This window comes from Juglans microcarpa x Juglans regia, chromosome 6S (assembly GCF_004785595.1).
Source record: "Juglans microcarpa x Juglans regia isolate MS1-56 chromosome 6S, Jm3101_v1.0, whole genome shotgun sequence".
Taxonomy (NCBI): Eukaryota; Viridiplantae; Streptophyta; class Magnoliopsida; order Fagales; family Juglandaceae; genus Juglans; species Juglans microcarpa x Juglans regia.
Window position 1 is genome coordinate 20,469,389 of NC_054605.1, and position 20,729 is coordinate 20,490,117.

The following is a 20,729-nucleotide window of genomic DNA, read 5'->3' on the forward strand; positions in this document are numbered from 1 at the left end:
TCTTAAGCCTGAACTGATATTTAAGCGAACTCCACTTTTGTATCAGCTATCTTTTTTGGTGGTATCAATCACAAGAAAATTCTTAATTTAACATGTCCCGGTAGAGCATAATTTAGAGAATATTTGTGATAAACAAAATAATCTCTTTAAAAAAAAATGTTTGTATAATTATATTTGAAATATAATAATTAGATAAAAAAAATTAATTGGTTTGACATTATATTTTGAGGTGATTTTTTTTATGGTTTCATGGTTTGCTTATAGCAAAGATGGATATATTCAGAAAATGATAAATACACAATATTTTTCACAACATATTATATAACTATATTTTAAAATGAATGATATTTTTATAAAATAACTTATAAAAATAATATATTTTTATTTTAAAATATATAATATAAAAGGTAGTATGAATTGTGTTGGGTGAGTATTTGGACTGGTTTGAATACAAAAATTATCTCAACTCATCTTATCATTATAATTTTTTTAAATTCTCACATAAAATATAATAAATAATTTAATTTTTTAAATTTTAAAACAATAATAATATTAAAAAATTATATTTTAATAATATTTTATTTAACTTATCTCATCTCATCTCATCTCATCTCATTATTCAAATTAACTTATTCTATTTTGAGACTTGCCAAACAAATGCCAATCATTTTTTTAATAGCTGGAGATGAAGGACAACTAAGACAGAATCATTACCAGTCAAAAGAGATGCGGGTGGATCCTGATCTTTAGATTTGGATTAATATTTTAATGGAATATGATAATGTTATTATGTCAGTTTTGTAAGGACGAACTTAAAGAGTAATCATCATAATTTCGTACTATATTGTAGTAAGTTAAAAAAATAATAACTATTTGAGCACTCCGGCTCCTTGTTATGATTGCTTAAACGTACCAATTTTTAATAAAATATTATTTTTTGAAGAAGGCAAATGAAAATTTTTTAAGATGAAAAATTATTTTAAATAAAAATAAAAAAATAACAGTTAATCAAGAAAATTAATCTTATTTAGATTCAGAAATAAATTGAGATGATTTTAAATGAATTGAATAAAATATTATTTTTTAATATTATTATTATTTAAAAATTTTTAAAAAATTAAATTATTTATTACATCTTATATAAAAATTTTAAAAAATTATAATAATGAGATTAAATTTTTCATTCAAACCGAGACTTATTTATAATCGTTATTTTTTATACATTCCATATATCACTGATGTAACTTTTTACATGCTAAAAAATATTAATATTTTTAATCATTTTAAAATTATAATAAATAGCGCAATAAGTGGTGAGGTTAATATATCAAATTATATTATGTGGAGTAAAATTCAAATTACAATTATCGTCCATAACTGTCTTTTCACGTACAAAGGGCTATCGCCTCAGGTTAAGAGCAGACTGCAGAGCAAAGCGTGGCCGTGGCGTATTTTTAAGAAACAAAGAAGATTTAGTCAGGTGTCACGTGCGCACGTGCCGCCTCATTGAATCCGTTTATCGTTTCTGATAAAGAAATTAAAAGCGGAGACTGACGCACGAATTGCGGGGCACTGCGTCTCCTACATGCGACACGCCCTCATCGCCACGCGCCCTCATAACCATTCTCTCCTGGCCTCCTCTTCCACGGATCCATGCTAAAGCGCGTGGGTGAAAACTACTACCCTCCCCGCATTGATTGGCTCCGGAGTCCGGACTTCGCTCCGAACCGCTTGAACGTATCTTTTGTGGATCCCACTCCTTGATTCAGCTGTCGACGTGTCAAAGGTCAAACTCAAAGTGCTTCTTAAAATTTGTTATTAAATATAATATTTTTTTTAATAAATTACTATACACAATTTACTCACAATTATAATTATTTGAGAATGTTACGTGAACTGCACAAATGTTATATAATAAACTGAGTGAAATTTATTATTAAAAAATTAATTTTTTATATAAAATTTATATATAATTTTTTTAAAAATAATTAAACCACGTTTACATATTGATAATTGTAACTATTTAATAGATTAATTTAGATTGAAACTAATACCATCTATGGATTTTAAAATATTTTAACACTGTCGTGGAAGGTCTGACAATTACATGAATCTCAAGTAGATATTTTACATTCAATAGTTATTTATTCATGAAGTAACGAAATTTCATTACCATTTTTTTGGAACCTCCTCGAATACTCAACAACGTTTTACTTGAAAAAAAAATATATTTTTAATACAAAAAACGCCTACCCAACCTAAGAAGATAAAATGACAATTACATTGTATTTCTGATCTTTTATTAAACGCATGAAATATTTAAACAGTATAACATCTTAAAAAACTACATGCCGAGAAAAAAAAAAAAGAAAACTTAAAAAACTACATTATAAACATTAAGTACATGGCTTGAAGGGCGAGGGAGAGACTCCAAATCAAGCTTATGTCACGGCATGGGATCATAAACTTAAAGAAATATATATATATATATATATTTTAAAATTTTAAATCGAGAATACTAGGAATTATTGTCAACCTAAAACATAGGATACTCATATTGTCTTCATTTTCATTTTCTGGGTTTGGTTTTCATTGGATGCTAGCCAAATAATATTACGATGCATGGGTTTTTCTATTTTTGTCGGTTTTACTATAAAGATGGTTTTCTTACATTTTCTTGTACTTGGTAGATATATAGGAGAATTGCTATTTGAAGTTATAGAATGCGACATTTCTTTTAAAAAAGTTGAGTAAATATGAGATTAATGTGAAAAAATTAATTTTTTAACGGTAAACTCTACTCTATTTAAAAAAGAATACAGTACAATACTCGTACAATTCATGACTACATTTTACATAACTCAATATATAGTAGACGTGAAAAGTGTATTCACGCGGCCTCTACCGTTTGTTGCCTATTATTCACACATTTGAAAAAACGTGGAGAATTATTTATTATACGTGAATAATGCAATTTTTGAGTTCAATGCTAGTTCAATACTGGAAAGCACGTCGACCTTAGATTTCTGCGTAACTATAGTAATTAATTTTTGGCAACCAGTCGATCTTTGAATTTTTTATTCCTTTATAATGGTCAATGCAAATCAAATCAAGCCGTGACTACTCAAAAAAAGTTTAAAATAAATGGCATAATTTGTTTTATTAAATAATGATATATTTATAAATTTTTTACAATAAATTTTATTATAATTTAATGTAATCAAAGTATTTTATAAAAAATAAATTTTAATCGAATTGTGAATTAATAATAAATTTATCATTTTTCTTTGGTTTCTGTCCTTGTCACGAGTTATTTAATGAATTATTAATTTTTGGGTTGATATATACTTGATACGTACACCTCCTCTGAGTTGAAGTTTGAACGGTAAGGTTACGTAACCAAACGGTAATGATAAACTTCACGTGGAAGAAGAACTTCGTACATCTCGTGAATTAATTATAAGGAGGGAAAGAGAAATGTAACTTTCAAGTATAACTTGTGAATGCATGAAATTAATTACGTGACACATGCAGCGTGGATTGATGTTTTTTTATTGCCAATATCTTTGCATATATTACCCATTAAATGTACACAACAAAGCTCATGAATTAATTATAAGGAGGGAAAGACAAATGTAACTTTCAAGTATAACTTGTCAATGCATGTACCTGTTTATCATTATTTATTATCAATAATGAAGAATATTTATATAAATAAATTTGTTATCTAATCATTTTTATTTTGGGATTATTTGTTGAAGTTGATATTGCAATAATAGTGAAATAATGACCAACACGTATTGCTTTGGCTTCTTTGTATTTGTCAATATGTTCATCTATCAATTTTAGAAGACATTTTTTGCTATAATTTTCTCATCAAATATCCAATATGAGTATTTCTGGTGGGTCATCTAAAACTTTACTCTTCAGATGGTTCTCTTGACGTGGTATCACCATATATAATTTATTAAAAAAACAAAAATATATATTCAAACAAAAGTGCATCTGAAAATATAAAAAAAGAACACTAATTAAGCTCTAGATTCTCGCTACTCCTTTTGTGTTTGTGTTTTAAATTCTTTTAATAAACCACATAGCATTGCATAGTGGTATTACGTTAAGAGATCTATCTGAATGATAAATTTCAGATAACCAAGTAGCATCATCCAAATATACCTTCGAATTAAATAAATGTAAAATGATAGAGTTACAAGTATTATTAAATTAAATTAAAAAAACTAATTAGAAGATTATTTTTTAAAAAAATAATAAAAAAAAGATAATGGTCCGGATAGCATCGGCCCATCGAATATTTTCTCTCTGTTGTGAGCTTATATAGCGTTAAATTTTGAGGTTTATTATCGACGTGGGATTGCGCAGCGTGCCCTTTCCCAATCTCTTCGTATGTTTTTTAATCGCGCTGAATGTCATTAGAGTTGGCTAGCGTATGTTGTCGTTTCGCTTTCCTTTGATGGAATTTCTGCGCGTGTGTATTTTGTCCCCTAAAATTCAATTCTGTTGGGCAGTCACTCTGTCGTTATCCCACGTTACGTAACAAGGATTGGAAAATCATGTCAGACCCATGTGCTTTGCTTTGAGTCCAAGAGCTTCTTTGCATTGTGTTGTTCTTCAGATTTCTTTATTATGTGAGGCATGAGACTTAATGTGTGATTTGTATATGATCGTGGGAGAGTTCATGGGCTGATTGATTTGGTGCTTGCTTACACATGATATTTTCAGATTTGGTATTTTCAGAAAATATTCTGGTTTATGTATACCAAACTGGTGTTTTGTGAATTTCGAATAGTGAATTGGTAGTAGGTTTTGAAGAATGTGGGAATGTGGAGGTATTCGGCTTGAGTTTGTTTCCAAGTATTGTTCGGTTTAGTGTTTTGGATTTATGTAGTAAGCGAGTGACGAGAGAAAAGGATTTCCTTGACAAAATGGCCGATGCTGTAGCGTTAGTAGAGGCTGCAGGATCAAGATTTAGTTCATTGGAGCTGATTGGGAAAGGATCATTTGGCGATGTCTATAAAGGGTAAGTCTGATTGATGTCATCCTTCTTCTTATTCGCACTTTACTGTAATATCATTTGCTTCCTTATTTACACTTTATGATTAATTAGTTGTCAAAGCAAAGCCCATGTTAATGATCCGTATTCCCTCACTTTCTCTTATTATTGGAGATGCTACAGAACAATGAATAATCTCTTTATTACACAAAATTCATTAGTCGATCGCAGTGGGTTCTGACTTCCAGCCCCCAAGAAAACGACGGTCTTTGAACCATGGACCTCTAGCTTTACTATTCATGCAATGCCATCAGGTCATGTGGAGGGTCAGCTTCCTGTGTGCAGCCTTCTTGTCTGTGATTATGCTTCTAATATTAGATTACGCTGTTCTAATTGATCAAGTTGGAGAATGCACATTTTGTTTTATATTTCAAGCACTGGTAGATTTTATTTCATTTTAGTAGTGCACATTTGTTTGACACTGTGGCCCGTCAGATGTTAACTCATGCCATAATTTTGATGGATTACCATGATAGCTTAGATTGTAATGGGTGATTGATCACGATTGCCTCATGTACTGATTGAAGTCAACCTAGTAAGATATAATGCTTATATAAGTTGGTGAATAAAGTTCTATCATCATTATCGGATGAAGATTTACACACTATAATGATGACACTGATGCCTTCCTACTTTGCAGGTTTGATAAGGAGTATAACAAAGAAGTAGCTATCAAAGTAATTGATTTGGAAGAGTCGTAAGTAGATAGCTTCCCACATATTTATTCTGAAGTTTTTAGATTCACTTTTCAGCATCAGAAACCTGCTCTTACTGAGATTTTTTTCTCTTCATTTTTGAACAACTTTAGGGCATGCTTTGTAAGTGAAAATTTACGGACATAAACTAGAATTCTTGGAAGCAATTTTTAAATGTGTTTTGTATTGGGTTTTGTAAAGTGGGCTGATAAAATGGGTAAAAACTTTTTGAGATGTATTTTGTATTGGGGTTTGTGAAAGTAGGTAGGTAGAATTGAAAAAGTTGTTTGGATAATTTTTGTGAGAGGTAATTTTTGGGGGGTTTTTGTGAAAGTTGTTTTAGTTTGTGTGTTTATTTTATATTTTTTACGGAAACTTAACCAAATTATTAGATGTGATTTTTTTGAGAAATAGGAATAGAAATTCAAAGGATGTTTGGATTGAAAATAAAAAAAAAAAGTTTTTGGAACTAATCATAGCCTTGATCCCCCCCCCCCCCCCCCCCCCCCCCCTCTCCTTCCTTTTGGGGGCTGTTTCTTCTTCTGATATACACTCTTTGAATAGCACAAAGTTTAGGAGAAAATGCTCGGGATCATCCAATGCCCTTGTCAAACCAAAATTATTTTAATCACTTTCCCAAAAAACATGTTCAAGTGCCATTTGTCTAATAAAACTTTTGGATGAGTTATGCTCCCGATTCAATACCAGGATACTAAAGAAGACCAGCCAGACTCTTTAACAATGTATCAGTATCCTCGTGTCCTAGGAGGTAGGTCTTAGATAAACTCAACATGCACTGTTGCTTATATACCAACCTGGGGAACTTGGAGAGATTTTATAAGGTTCATGTCTTAATTATGTGCATTTAAATACATATTAAAACTATGCCAGTAACCTGCATTGATGACATGTTACCTTTTTCTTTGCTTCATTGTTTTGCTGTGTGAATTTGTTAGCAAGTGAGCACTTTCCAACTTACAGCATAATAATTACTCGATTCTTATCTTCCGACTCTTTTTTAGTGAGCAATGACGAAAACTAGTTTGGAATTGTCTTCTGCAGGGAGGATGAAATTGAGGACATTCAGAAGGTATTACTTCACAATTTGTTCTGCTAGTTGATCAAATCTATCATTTTTTTATTAGTTAGTTACACACGCATCTGGTGGGTCTTGAAACCACAACTGCACCTTTCACTCTGTTCTTATGACGTGAGGATATTCCATTTGTGCAACAACTCATTGGCTCAAATATGCCTTAAATTGAAAATTATGTTGCTCATCTATCTTATTTTAATGACAGGAAATTTCTGTTTTGTCACAATGTCGATCTCTATATATCACTGAGTATTATGGTTCCTATCTCCACCAGACTAAGCTCTGGATTATAATGGAATACATGGCCGGTGGCTCTGTTGCTGACCTAGTAGGTTACTTCTATTGACTTTCTTCTGCATGTTCATTGCATGATGATTTGAAGTTTTGTTTTCATTTAAGGATTTGAGTTTTGTGGTGAGATCTTTCTCTCTTTTACTGTGCAACCTGAAATAAAATGGTATTTCCTTTGTAATTGGTTGGTTTTGTATTTTGGGTCTTGTAATAAAGCATCTATTGTACTTCTAAAAAATAAAACTAAGCATCTATTGCCTCCTTTTAAAGCAATATCAAAGCCCATTTAGACTTGGAGTATTGTTCCCTTTGAGAAATAAAATAGCAGAGCAGATTATAGAACACTTGCTCCATATGCTATGCTAACTTTGGTAGAAAGTTGATAGACTAATGCACCTTTTCATAGGTACTTGTCTTTCTGCCCTTCGTCTTCTATGGCTTTAGATTGAAAAAAGATACTGTAGTATCTTTAGGTATGCGTAGTCATTTTACTGATGGTTTGACTAATGCAAACAAGTTCCTAGTTACATATGCATATTTAAACATAATTTTCTACATTTCATGTATGTCCTCTTGTATGATAATTGTATTCTTGATGCTGCTCCTTTCGTCAATTGAAATATCCATTACCTTTTAAAAAATGACATATTTCATACACTCTTCTTGAGAGCTAACAGAGATTTGCTTCTGCAGCTCCAATCAGGTCCACCACTGGATGAAATGTCAATTGCTTGTATATTTCGTGACTTGCTGCATGCAATTGAGTATCTGCACAATGAAGGAAAAATCCACCGTGATATTAAAGGTTTTCTTGCCTCCTTACTTGAACATCCATATGCAAATCCTGCGAAATTCCCTATTTTTTCTTCAAGATTTATACTCTTTTTTTTTTTTTTTTTTGTGTTCAAAGCATTTTTTCTTTCACTCTGCATTTTTCTAATTCTCTTGTCATGATGGCCTGATATTATAACTTTTGCAGCGGCAAACATTTTGTTGACTGAGAATGGTGATGTTAAGGTATAACTTTTATACTCATGAGGGCTACAATTGGCATAATTCTATCTATATAGAGGCTGACTAACTGGAAGAATATAGATAATATGGGTTGAGTTACATAGATTTGCTTCTGGTCTTCTGCATTCAGTGTGTGACTTGTCGCAGGTTGCAGATTTTGGGGTTTCTGCACAATTAACAAGGACTATATCAAGAAGAAAGGTACTCTATTTTGCTGAGGATAAATTGCTAATCAAAGTAGGATGTATTGCTATATTTTCCATTTACAAAGTTGGTTGAGGCCCTTGTTTCGTGACCAATGTTTTTTTTCCCCTCTCTGCTGTGAGCGCATTGCTGAGTTTTCTTCAGCAGAGTGTTGCTGATTTTTCGTCAACAGAGTGCTTCCTGAGGCTATTGTTAGATAGCGTTTTAGAAATGCTTCATTCTGTCGTATCGTAATTATTTGCTTCTTTCCCATGGGCTGGGCTGGAGGAGGAGGAAGAGAGGGTTGGGGGAGGTGTGAGGGCAGATGGGCACATAATATATCTGCTAATGGTCACGGTTTGCCTCCTCTGGTGCTGAGGGGTGAGACACATTGTGGAACAATCAGATAATTGCTTTCTCCTCGACTGCCTAGTGCTGTTTGTACCTGTCAAGTTATTCATCTCCTAGTGTCATTGCATCATGGGACAACAGCATTCTTGGCTATTTTTTTTCTCTTCTTATGAAGGAGGAGAAGGGTGGGGGTAGTGGGTGAGAGAAACTTGATTCATATGAAATGTATTTTTTTTATAAGTGCTCAATATGGTCTTTCGGTTTTTGTCATTTCTTGCAGATGCACTAATTTGTTTAACAATGACAGACTTTTGTAGGAACACCTTTCTGGATGGCGCCAGAAGTCATTCAGAATTCAGAAGGTTACAATGAGAAGGTATCTCTCAAAGCAGCGTTTCAATCTTTATTTTTGGAGATTGTGATTTGTGTTACTGCTCTTTCACCGCCACCCCCACTGCTCGCTTCCCTTTTTCACCCCAATCTGTCTTCATGTCAGCTCGTTGAGGCTTTGAACATTGTTATGCTGGCACCCTCTTATTGATGCAGGCAGATATCTGGTCTTTGGGGATAACTGCAATTGAGATGGCCAAAGGGGAACCTCCACTTGCAGATCTTCACCCTATGAGGGTTCTTTTTATCATTCCTCGAGAAAATCCACCACAGGTTTGTTATTGATGTCAGTGCTAATTCTGGGTAAAGATTGTAGAGTACTGATATCTTTTTACCTGATGGAAACATCATTCTTCATATTTTAAAGGAATCATGACGTGTTTTCGTGCAGCTGGATGATCATTTCTCCCGTCCAATGAAAGAATTTGTTGCATTGTGTTTAAAGAAAGTGCCTGCAGAGGCAAGTGATTACACCCTTCCAAGTACCTCCCTCTATCTTCATTTTATTTCGCTTCTGATACTGTAGGTGTGTGAATAATAGAGCCACAAATGACCACGTAGTGAGTGCATGGCTTTGATTTTTTCTGAGCAGTAAGTGCATGTATTTCAAATGGTACTTATGCCTCCAATTGGGCTGGTAATTAGGGTCAATACTTCGGTGCTGGAGAATGTATTAGATCTTTTCTTTTTTGTAAGTAGAGAATCTATTTGTTTAAGATACTTGACTTTGGTCATTTGATTGAATGCATATTTATATTGAGGATAAAGAACATCTGGAGAATGTTCGATCAAATTCCAGTCTCCCCTCTAGATTACCCAGTACAAGACCCATTCAGTTAAGGTCAATAGCTGGGAGCATCTGTTGAGCATCATATATTTCTATTTGGACTATCTCAGTATCTTAACTTCTATTGTGTTGCAGGCATTTCAGATGCTTTATTTGATTTAAGATTGGGAAAGTTGTATATGGGTTTATTTTCTTAGCTTTAGAAGCCACAGGGATAGTAATTCAAATCCCATTCAACTTCAGTGACTTGAGCGCAGTTCGAAGCCACATTAGCATATCTCCACCTTTGCTTGAGATTGATTAAGACTCAGAAAAAGAATTTATTCATGTCCATCAAAGCCTCTATAAGCAGTCATAAACTGTAAATACCAATCAAGTCCAAACAATGCTTGAACTTGGGCACAAGCACTAGTTTAGTCAATATATCCATAATAAAAATTTTGTTTACTGTAATATTTTCCCGAGACAACTTCACGAGTGAAGTAGCGTCTTGTCAATATGTTAGGTCCTCTTGCATAAGATTTATGGCATTCTCGCTATCCCAACACATAATTACATGTTGTAAGCCAAGTTCAGAAGCCAATCCTCAACCAAATGACCCTTTCCATCTACTCTATCGCTGTCACATACTCTGTCTCTATAGCAGTCAAAGTTGCTATAGAATGTTTGGTAGTTTTCCATCTAATAGAGCAACCCAAGAGAGTGAACAATATCTTGTAAGAGACCTCCCTCTATCAAGATCATCGACATAATCTGTAATTTTTTAAATGCTGTATCATTTGATGGAATAGGTAGAACGATGCGTATAGAAATCTTTGTTGGCATATTCTTTTTGCATTGTATTGCAAAACATTTATCTAGTAAATAATGCAAGTTTGGCAAGTTTCTTTGAGGCTATGGTTCTCACATCTAACGCATTCTTGACTAGAAGTTATAAAATGCATTGTCTTCTTTCACAACATATATTAGCTTTTATTGAGCTCTGTTGTGTATCTTATTATGTTCTTTTAATCAAATGCAGAGACCAAGTGCAAAGGAACTTCTCAAACACCGTTTCATAAAAAATGCTAAGAAGAGTCCGAGACTTTTGGAGAGAATAAGGTGAGTGAACATCCATGAAACGACAGTAGTGACATGCATCTGTGTTCAACACAGACAACATGACCATGGCACCTTTTGCTCATCCTTTCCGCCTGCCTGCCCAGACGTGGCGCCCTTTTTCATTATCATCTACTGCCCTTTATTTGCTCCCTTACTCAAGTTCACTTATGCTATTTTAAGAGTTCATTTCCTTCTTGTTGAGCAGTTCTTCTTTTTGAGTCTTGAACTTAAAAGAACCACAGATTTTGACCATCTTGTACACCTTTGTGTCTGGCTATGTATATGGATGTGCAAACACCATTCGAGGTGGCCCAGCCCAGCATTCATCCGCAAAATCCTGTAGTGAAATTGAGACTGCTCGACCTCGGAAGAGTCTAGGGGAAATTTAAACATCCTGAACTGCACCTTTGGCCTCTGCTCATAATGCAATTGCTGTGATGCATGCATCAGCATGTTTGTCATGGCAATGAAATGTTAATGTAGTGTCTTGGTGCAGAGGCTGCTTGTTGTTAATGTCTTGCCTTTTATTATCTTGATAGAGAGCGTCCAAAATACCAAATAAAGGAAGCAGACATTTCTAGAATTGGACCTGAAGCTGTAGGGGAGGCATCTGATACTGTTAAGGCGATGAGAGATCTGAGAGGAGAAGAAACTCTCCGAGCCAGGTGGGTTGAATCTGTTGATTACTTGTGCTTTGCTTGGTATTTTTTTGAATCCTGATATATTTTCTGATCTGCAGTGGTCAGGGGAAACCTCTGAAAAATGCTGGATGGGACTTCAGCATTGGTGGATCACAGAGCACGGGAACTGTTCGGAGTATTGTAAGACCACCTCCAGCTAGAGAAAGGAGACTAGATGCTGTACAAATTCAGACTGCGCAAAGAACTCCAGATAGTAGTAGCCAGGGGTTTTCTGCACCTGGAAATGTGAATCATGCGTCACTAGAGGTTTCCTCCAGGAAAGATGCTAGAGAAGCATACAACCACGAACATCAGGAGAATTACCATGGAGATGTAATCATCTTTCTCCCCACTCTCATCTCAACTTCTGCCTGTTTTTTTCTCGAAGTAATACATATACTTTAAGCACAAGCTATGATAGTCACCATTCATTCAGCATGCTAAAATCGGCTAATCCATGTATGTATTACAGCTGTTAATTATGGGTTACTTTTTTAAATACTCAATTGAATTAGGTTTTGTCTGGGCTAATTGAAAGACTTAACTTTATTCAGGAGCCTGGTCTACTATTGTTTGTATGTTATATGGTAAAATCAATACAATAATAAGGTACTTTTGTAGAAGAGGTGTTGGTGTTGTTCAAGTTTTGCGAGCAGCTAAATTTGCCAAAACTGACCTTTTAACCATGTACATTAACATTTAACTAACCAAGTCTCAAGTTAATTGGTAGATTTCTTGCGTGGATGCACATAACCCTCTCAATGTCAAATCTTCTCAAGTTATTTTAGCCGCTCAATCTCCAGGATGAATTTTCTGCGAGTGGATCTGGAACTGTTGTTATACGTTCACCCAGAGGATCACAGTCATCCCTGTTTAGTGATCAAAGCACGCTGGTATCGTTTCTGTCTGGCTGTTATTATGAGAAAAATTAAGTTTCTATTTCCTTTTTCCATGCTAGCCTGTCATTTAATTCGAATTCACTGTACTGCGTAGTTTAGCAGCTCATATGCAGCTTTTGAAGATTCATCTTCCAGTGGAACTGTAGTTTTCCGGGGCCAACATGATGATTCTGACTCTCCTTGGACTCCAAAATCCAAACTGGGAATTCAAGAGAGAACTTACACTGGCTTACTTGAAGACAGTGCAATGAACCTTGCAGAGGTTGTTTTAGTAGCTATGCTACCTTCAATTTTTTTATAAGTTAGCTTCCAATGTGCTTAGCAAATATACATAAATAAATAAGAGTTAGCTTTTAAGCTTTGTATACTCTGAACAATAGTTTAGATGCTTTTTGATTGGTAAATTACTTGGCCAGTGAGTCCTGAACCCATGAGCACACCCTTCACCTTGTTCTGATTCATGCATAGGCTTTATTGCATTTTCTTGAGCAACCACAGAAACTTGTCCAATTATATTTTCGAAATGTCCAACTGTATTTCATTACTCTTTGCCCTTGTTTTTCTCGTCTTCATAATCTTTAGACAGGTTTTATTCTGACATTTCTAGATTTTTCTGTTGAATCATGCACCACTTGGGTTCCTGACTTCCTTTATGATGATTATGCTCATATGCTCAGTAGCAGAACTTGAAATAATATATGGCTTTCCTGATCTAGGATGTCACTAAGCTTTTGTTTTCACAACGTGCTACTAAACTTTGTAGAGAAGTTTTTGAATGGTTTGATTGGTATGTATAAGTAGGCAAAGGCTGCACTTCAAGGAGGGTTGAGGAGAGGAAATGCCAGAGAGAGATCAGCAATGGGAAAGATCAATAATGATTGGCAGGAAAACAGAAAAGAGCAGATAATAAGCAGCTCAGATTTTTATAGGTACATCCATTGCTGGCACGGTGCTAGTAAAAAAAATCCTGGTATGGTTATTACAATTTTTTTAACCGACAATTTCTACCACAGACATTCTCGTGAATACTTTGATGCACGAAAAGGTCTTTCAAGATCGCAGCGTGAGAGTGATGATGAAGAGTATGTAAAAATTGCATCATCTGTGCCATTGTCAGTTCTGCTTATTCCTTCACTAAAAGAGGTGAGCACTCACGTGGTTACTATGAACAGTCACTTTCTTGAATTGCAATTTTATTTGTGGGGCAATGTGAATTTGCTTGTGCTAATTACAATTTTTAAAGAATGGGCCACAGTTTTTCCAGCCAAAGAATTCAAATTTGGCGCAGATTCTCTGCCAGATGAGAATAGTTAATTTTCAGTGGAAGGGAACAAATATTCTGCAGGAGGGGATGAACTGATACTATGACTGGGAAGAGTCTTTTGATTTGAGAAAAAAAATTGGGGTTATTAAATATCTTTAGCCATATCAATGCATACAAACTAAACTATTCTAAGCAATCTTCCCAATGCATGTGTTGTCAAGTTTTAGTCTGTTCAACACTTGAACCTCCTACCTGTTGTGTATAATGTAGGCCATCGCTGAGGATCCAGAAGGTTCTGTTGTGCGTTCTCTTGCAAATTCACTCGTTAATATGGAACACGAGAAGCCTGGATCTTGTGAAGTTCTTGTAAGAAGGTTGCTTCAGCAATTGGCAAGGTTCAGAAACTCTGCTTCCTTCGAATCCTTCTCCATATTCTCGTTCGGGTCCTGGTGTCTTATTACCTAATTATTTTACTTCGTGCCATGTTTAAACATTAACTTGTGAACTATTTGTGCAGTTCAAAGGAATCTTCCCTGAAAGACCTACAGGAGCTTGCTGCTCGCTTATTCACCAAGGTCAAGCCAACACTTGAAACGCAAAATTCAAATTCAGTAACCGATAACAAGAAAAAGCAACAGAACAAGGAAATTAATTCAAATGCAAATTTAAGTCCACTTGCTAGATTTCTGCTCTCGAGGTTAGTCAAGTGATCATTCTTCTGATTGTATTATTTTTATATCGAGTGCTCTCGCCTTGTCCAACCATCTTGGGACACCATAGCCTTATGACTTAGGTCCAACTCAGTACATACATACATGTCAATTTCTGATGACACTGTTGTGAGTGCCGCCCTCCTTGTCACACCTCAATTCCATAGTACTAAGGTTGTGACTTTCTTGCGTGCACTTGGGACTTGAGCCATGCACCTACAATAGAACAACTTGACAATAATGTCTGAGATTTGAGAGGGGTGGACAATAAAAGCAGTTTTACAATCTAACATACTACATCAACTCACGTCAATTTATAGATTTATTTTTGCGGGATCCTAAATATATATCTAAGAGGGTAGTAAATGGGATGTCACGATTTCTAAGGAGAAGTTCTTAGAATTTGTGTCGTTCTAAAAAAACCTCCAACTATAACAGTGATGTCTTTTTGAAATACAAGCTCAAATGTGTCTTGAATTTTCCTTAGATCATTACACCTTCCATCTCCACCCTGCGTTCGCTTCCACCGGTTGAGTTTGGGGAGACTTCACCTACTTTATGACATTGAATATGCTTGTGCATAATATGTGGCCTCTTTTGTTATGCACAGATGGCAAGGCCAAGTTTCACGGGATCTCCACCCAGCTTAATTGAAGATGCCTGTCTTAGTGTGTTTCCTGTTTAGGCATATATTCTGATTGATCTATGTAGATATCATCATTGTGAGAAATTGTGTATTTATTAAAATTTGTACGATTATCTTGTGTCTTTCACATTTTTGTTGTGTAGTAAGGCATCGCCATAATTAAGGGTTTGCTATAATCACATTAAAACTGTAATGTTATTGCCATTGATTGTAATTTTTTTCAATAATTACGAACGACCCAATCCAAAATGTGGATGTTATCTATTTTAAAAGCTTTCTTCGAACATCTAGGCCCAATTTGGATACAGAAACCATTTTGTCTCATCTCATCTCATCATTATAATTTTTTCAAATTCCTACACAAAATAGGATAAACAATTTAACTTTTTCAAATCTCAAAATAATAATAATATTAAAAAAAATATTCTAACAATATTTTATTTAATTTTTAACTTTCATCTAAAATATTTTATCTTATCTCACTATCCAAACAGAACCTTATTTCGAGTTCGGACTGTTTATTTCTTCAGCATTTTATCCAATCACGAACTCCGCCCACAACGTTTGCAAATTAGGTTGTTTGAAAATGCATGTGTAAAAGGAAGTGATTGAAAAACTACAAAATTCCTTACTAATTTACCAGAATAATAATAATAGTTATTGTTTTCCCCGGCTTAATGCTTTTTGTAATTCTTTTAAATAGTTAATATGTTTTATCTAATTTTAGAAAATGAGAAAAAAAAGTCGAATTATAATATAATTTTTATTTGAGTATTTGAAAATTTTTTAAATATAGTTTTTGTGCTTTTTTTGGAAATTTGAAAAAGTTTAAGATTGGAAATTGATGAGTGTTTGTATTTGTAGTGTTTGAATGTTGAGATGAAATGAAACTATCTTACAATATATTGAGGATCTAAAAGTGTTTTCGGTGTATTCTTATCAATCGGTGCAGTGTTTTAATAGTAGAACTTCCTTATAAAACTTAATTATGAAAAATTTTATTTCCCATCATAATTCTAAAAAATTTAAATATAAAAAAGGAAAGTAGGGTACTAAACAGAGACCACACCAAAGATAATATTCGCTTTAAATAGAAAAATATTTAATCTAATGTATTTAGTGTTGTCTGTATAATTTTTTTTATTTAATAAATATAGGAAGCCTCACCATAAAATTATTAACATCGAACAAAAATTTATGGGTTTTTTAAGGACTCGTTTAGACATTTTGAATATTTTAATGTTGGGTTTTAGAAAATAAGAAAACAAATTATTATAAAATTATTTTTGTTTTGAAGTTTAAAAAATTTATATTAATTTTATCTTTTATTTAAAAATTATAAAAATTGTAATGATTTGATAAAGAAATTAAAAAATAAAAAATACTTTATATTTAAGTAATATTATAAGAAAATTATAATTTTTTTAAGATTTTTCATTGAATGGTGTTACTCTGCCGCCTGAGTAGCACCGCTCCTTCATATTGTTAGTCACTTTTTTTTCATTTTTTCACATTTTTTTAATATTTTTAAAAAATAAAAAATATATCAATATATTTAAAATCACTTCTTTAATTATTAAATAAAAATAAAATAAAATTACTCAACGGTACACTATAGCAGACAAGTATGGGCAACATGGTATCTTTTCTCTTTATCAAAATACCTCGACTGATGTTTGGTGCAAATATTTAAATTTCTCATTTTATGATTTATCCGATATTGAAAGAAAACCCCGTCTCATGAAAAGAGTAAAACTCCACTCTTTTTACTCTTTTTTTTTTTGAAAAAAAAAAAAATTTACTCATCATTCTAAACACATTATATATATTTTATTTTATTTTTTAGATTTTATTCTATTTTATTTTTATTTACTAATTAAATTATTCTATTTATTATTTATACATCATATATTTATTATAAAAATAATAATTCTACATACAACCGTAAAATACGTACACGTCTCGTAATCATTTTGAAAAGAGTAGAATTTACTATTAAAAAATTAATTTTTTTATGTGAGTCTCATATTTTATTTATTTTTTTCAGAACGATTGCACGACGTTTGTATAATTTACAGCTGTAAATATCTTTTCTCTATAAAAAAAATTAAAAAAAGTGTGATAATGTGTGAGATAAAAATAATTTTTTTTAAAAGATATTACTAGGGTGCTGCCAGCGTTTGAATGTTAAATTGAGTTGAGTTGAGATGATAAAATATTATTAGAATATTATTTTTTAATATTATTATTATTTTGAGATTTGAAAAAATTGAATTATTTATTATATTTTATGTTGAGATTTAAAAAAATTATAATAATGAGTTGAAATGAGTTTAAGTCCCAAACGAAACCTTAATCGCTAGACGTGCCCTCTAGATTAAATTTTTTTTTTTTTTTATATTTAATATAATATATTAATAATTATTTTTTTTAATTATTAAAAAAAATTAAAGAACGGTCTTACTCAGCCACCATTTCATTTGACCGTTAGCCATTTTGACATTTACTTTTTTTTCTCATTTTTAATATTTTTTAACATATTAAATATTTACAAAATAAATATATCAATACATTAAAAATTATTTTTTTAATTTTTAAGTAAAAAAAAAATTAAAAAAATACTCAAACGAGTAGGAAAATGAGAGGGTAAACAAATATTTTCCAAAATTAAATATATGAGCGATAAACGAAGAGGCATGTAATCATTTTCCTATCTAAAAAGAGGTGCTGGTACGTATCTTCGCAGCCCAACATAGTTGCGGCTTTGACTGACTGACGCCTCTCAACTCTCGCATCTTTTTTTATTTGTAATTTTTTGGCGGTCGATTTGAGAGCACCTCATTTCTTCTGAGAAGCCCCCAACGAACGTGGCACGCAACCAATCAACCTCACCTCACACGCGATTCCCACCATCAATGTCCCTCCCACCATAGCCGAAACCCCGCCGACGCGCCGGCTTAACTGCCTGTCAGCTTCAAACACGTCACCGTCATTGCACCCGCCCAAAACATCCGTACTCTCCACCACGTGAAATTTCCCACTTGGAGAAAGCTGATTGGGTGAAAGACCACATCATAGAAAAACAGCACGAGGGTGAGAGAGAGAGAGAGAGAGAGAAGGATCAGTACCTCGATTCGCGGATCCCAGACGACACCACAGCCTAGGACCCACCAAAAGCGGCCGCCGCGCCTCTACCTTCGAGATCTGTTTCACACGTGGACCGTTGCTGTCTCCACAACAAAATTTTAATTAAAAACAAAACCCCGATAAAGAAAGAGAGAGTCGGTCTCAACCTTTTCAACATCAGCCCAAACATGTTTGCGTCTTCTCACTTCTGTCCCCCGCATTTTCTTCGCTCTTTCTTTTTTCCCCCAATTCTTTAAACATTATTTTAAGGGATACCCAAGATACGAATCATGAATTTATGATAATTTACTTAAAGCAATATTTGGGTAAATTTATTTATTCGCAGCTTTTTGCCGGCGGCTTAGTACTTGAATGAATAAAAAAATATATAAAATGGGTAAGTTTGTGATTATGCGGTTTTATAGGGGTAGTTGTGGCGCAAACATTTGGTAATCAATGTCAAGACAATCTCATGAATGGGTAAAGTTAATAGGAAGATTGGGTGGTCACGAATCATCCGTTCACTTGACAATATGTACTCAGAAAAAATGACCAATTAAATTAAATACGAGTTATGTTAATCGTTCATGGACTTACACTATTTGATTTGTCATGCTATTAAATGTCTAGCGCGTACCCGTAGACTTATGCACCTACGGGGCTTTTACCACATTGCATTTAATTATAATATTCTGAATAGTAAACTTAGTTACCTTCAATTTTTGAGCAGATAATTGTTAATAAATATTTTAAAAGAAAAATTATTATAAGTCTTCTATACTACACATTATCTGAATGATATAATTTAATTTTAAATTTTAAAAATTAAATTGTCAGTAAATGATACAAACTATAGAAATCTTAAAATAACGACGTTTCTTTTTTAAAAATGAAACACAATTACTGTCCGGACTCCTTTTAGGACCAAACTGTTGTTTGGTTTTCTTTCGTCTTATTAACTCTTCGTTTATTTTTTTAGATAAGATAAAATGAAATAAAATATTATTAAAAAATATATTTTTTTTAAAAAATTTTTAAAAAATTTATTTATTATATTTTATATAAAAAAAATTTAAAAATTATAATAATTAGATATAAATCGAGACGTTAACTTACAAAGAAGGCACGAAAGAAAATGCTTGATGTCGCATCATGCGCGTAACTTTTACTTAAAAAAATATTTTTAAAATTCTTTGCTTATCATATTTACACTATTCTTAATTATTTATTTATTATTTTATTCTGATTAAATTCAAATAATTATTTTATTTATTATTCATAAACCAGATAAAAAAATTAATTAAAATTTTGTTAACTGTAACTTATAAAAATAAAAAATTCTTATAACGATTCCGTATATCAAATTACATATCAATATTTACATGTAAAATATCTGTTTAAAAAAAAATTAAATACGAAAATAATTTTTATAAGAAATGAACTTTTTCCTTTTTTTTTTTTTTTCAAAATTTTCTTTTTTTTTTCAATAAAAAAAGTACGCAATTTGGTGCGCTCGTTTGCTTTTAAAAAAAAAAAAATCAAACTGTAAACCATAACAGAAGAAAAGCAAAATAGAAAAGAAAACCATAAATAATCGGACGGCGGAGCTTCCACGTGATGACCACCCGAATCCCGACATGTAGCTCCTCGTCAACACGGACTTTAGTCCAACCGGGGCCCGCACGTAGAGCCGCCCTCTTCTCGTCAATTAAATAACCCAGCGGTTTCGCCGTCGGTGCCTCCACTATTAATAACGAGATATGTGGGAAATATTTTATCCAACACAAAAACAAACGACCGAGTCGTCTTGGGCCCACCTGTTGCCTTATCATCCGATAGATTAAATGTGCCTCGTGATTGACGCCCCCGAAGACAAACCCAGACGTGAGTCACGAGGGTCTTCTCTGAGAGAGGCAGCGCCCCCACCCCAGCGACCCCACCCCACACCCCAAATGCGTCTCTCAATCCCGCTCCGTCCGTGCGTTGTGTTTCACAGCTTTTACATATTAATTTTTTTAAAAATTAAACCCAATTTAGTGAGAGTTTCCGTACGTGTTGTGGGCTCCTCTTGTGACGCAAGCAGCTAGACTTTTTCCTAATCGTAAACACCCCATCAAAAACTACACGTTTGCGCAAGAGAGCTTATGCAGAGTCACAAATCTTCGTTCTTGCGCAACCACAACCAATCTAACGTGGAAACCAAAAACAGTAAAAAGTAAAAACCGTGTTTGGGCGGAAGGAAAATGAGCGAAACAAAATATGTCGTTTTTTTTTTAAATTTCCTTCTCTCTCGAAAGACTTATATTTTAACGATTGTTTGGGTGTTGGGAAACAAGAATGTTGGGTCACCAGTTGAAAGTGCGTTCCGTTAGAATTGCCAAACGAGGGAAACGGAGAGAGATAATGGGGCAAGAAAATTTTTGAC

General features: G+C 33.3%; 1 protein-coding gene across 3 annotated transcripts; it reads left to right on the forward strand.

Annotated features, from left to right (window-relative positions):
- Positions 1-4,382: 4,382 nt before the first annotated feature.
- LOC121237401 (germinal center kinase 1-like) lies at positions 4,383-15,427 on the forward strand. Of its 3 annotated transcripts, none has more exons than XM_041134119.1 (20): positions 4,383-5,038; positions 5,712-5,768; positions 6,829-6,856; positions 7,068-7,190; positions 7,847-7,958; positions 8,133-8,170; positions 8,315-8,368; positions 9,009-9,077; positions 9,248-9,364; positions 9,483-9,551; positions 10,900-10,979; positions 11,519-11,644; positions 11,719-11,992; positions 12,448-12,552; positions 12,653-12,820; positions 13,360-13,487; positions 13,572-13,701; positions 14,093-14,217; positions 14,340-14,519; positions 15,143-15,427. In XM_041134119.1, the coding sequence occupies exons 1-20, from the start codon at positions 4,944-4,946 to the stop codon at positions 15,180-15,182; spliced, it is 2,118 nt and encodes a 705-aa protein (XP_040990053.1). In that variant the 5' UTR covers positions 4,383-4,943; the 3' UTR covers positions 15,183-15,427. The 3 variants fall into 3 exon arrangements, with proteins under 3 accessions (XP_040990053.1, XP_040990054.1, XP_040990056.1); XM_041134120.1 differs by having other exon boundaries at positions 4,384-5,038; positions 12,463-12,552; XM_041134122.1 differs by lacking the exons at positions 4,383-5,038; positions 5,712-5,768; positions 6,829-6,856 and having other exon boundaries at positions 7,068-7,194.
- The last annotated feature ends 5,302 nt before the right edge of the window (positions 15,428-20,729 follow it).

Bases quoted from the DNA above. Each gene is read 5' to 3' on its own strand.
- LOC121237401 (XM_041134119.1), top strand. From the start codon at position 4,944: ATGGCCGATGCTGTAGCGTTAGTAGAGGCTGCAGGATCAAGATTTAGT. The intron at 8,171-8,314 runs GTATAACTTTTA...GACTTGTCGCAG, and splicing joins CTGAGAATGGTGATGTTAAG to GTTGCAGATTTTGGGGTTTC. The intron at 12,553-12,652 runs GTATCGTTTCTG...TGTACTGCGTAG, and splicing joins TTAGTGATCAAAGCACGCTG to TTTAGCAGCTCATATGCAGC.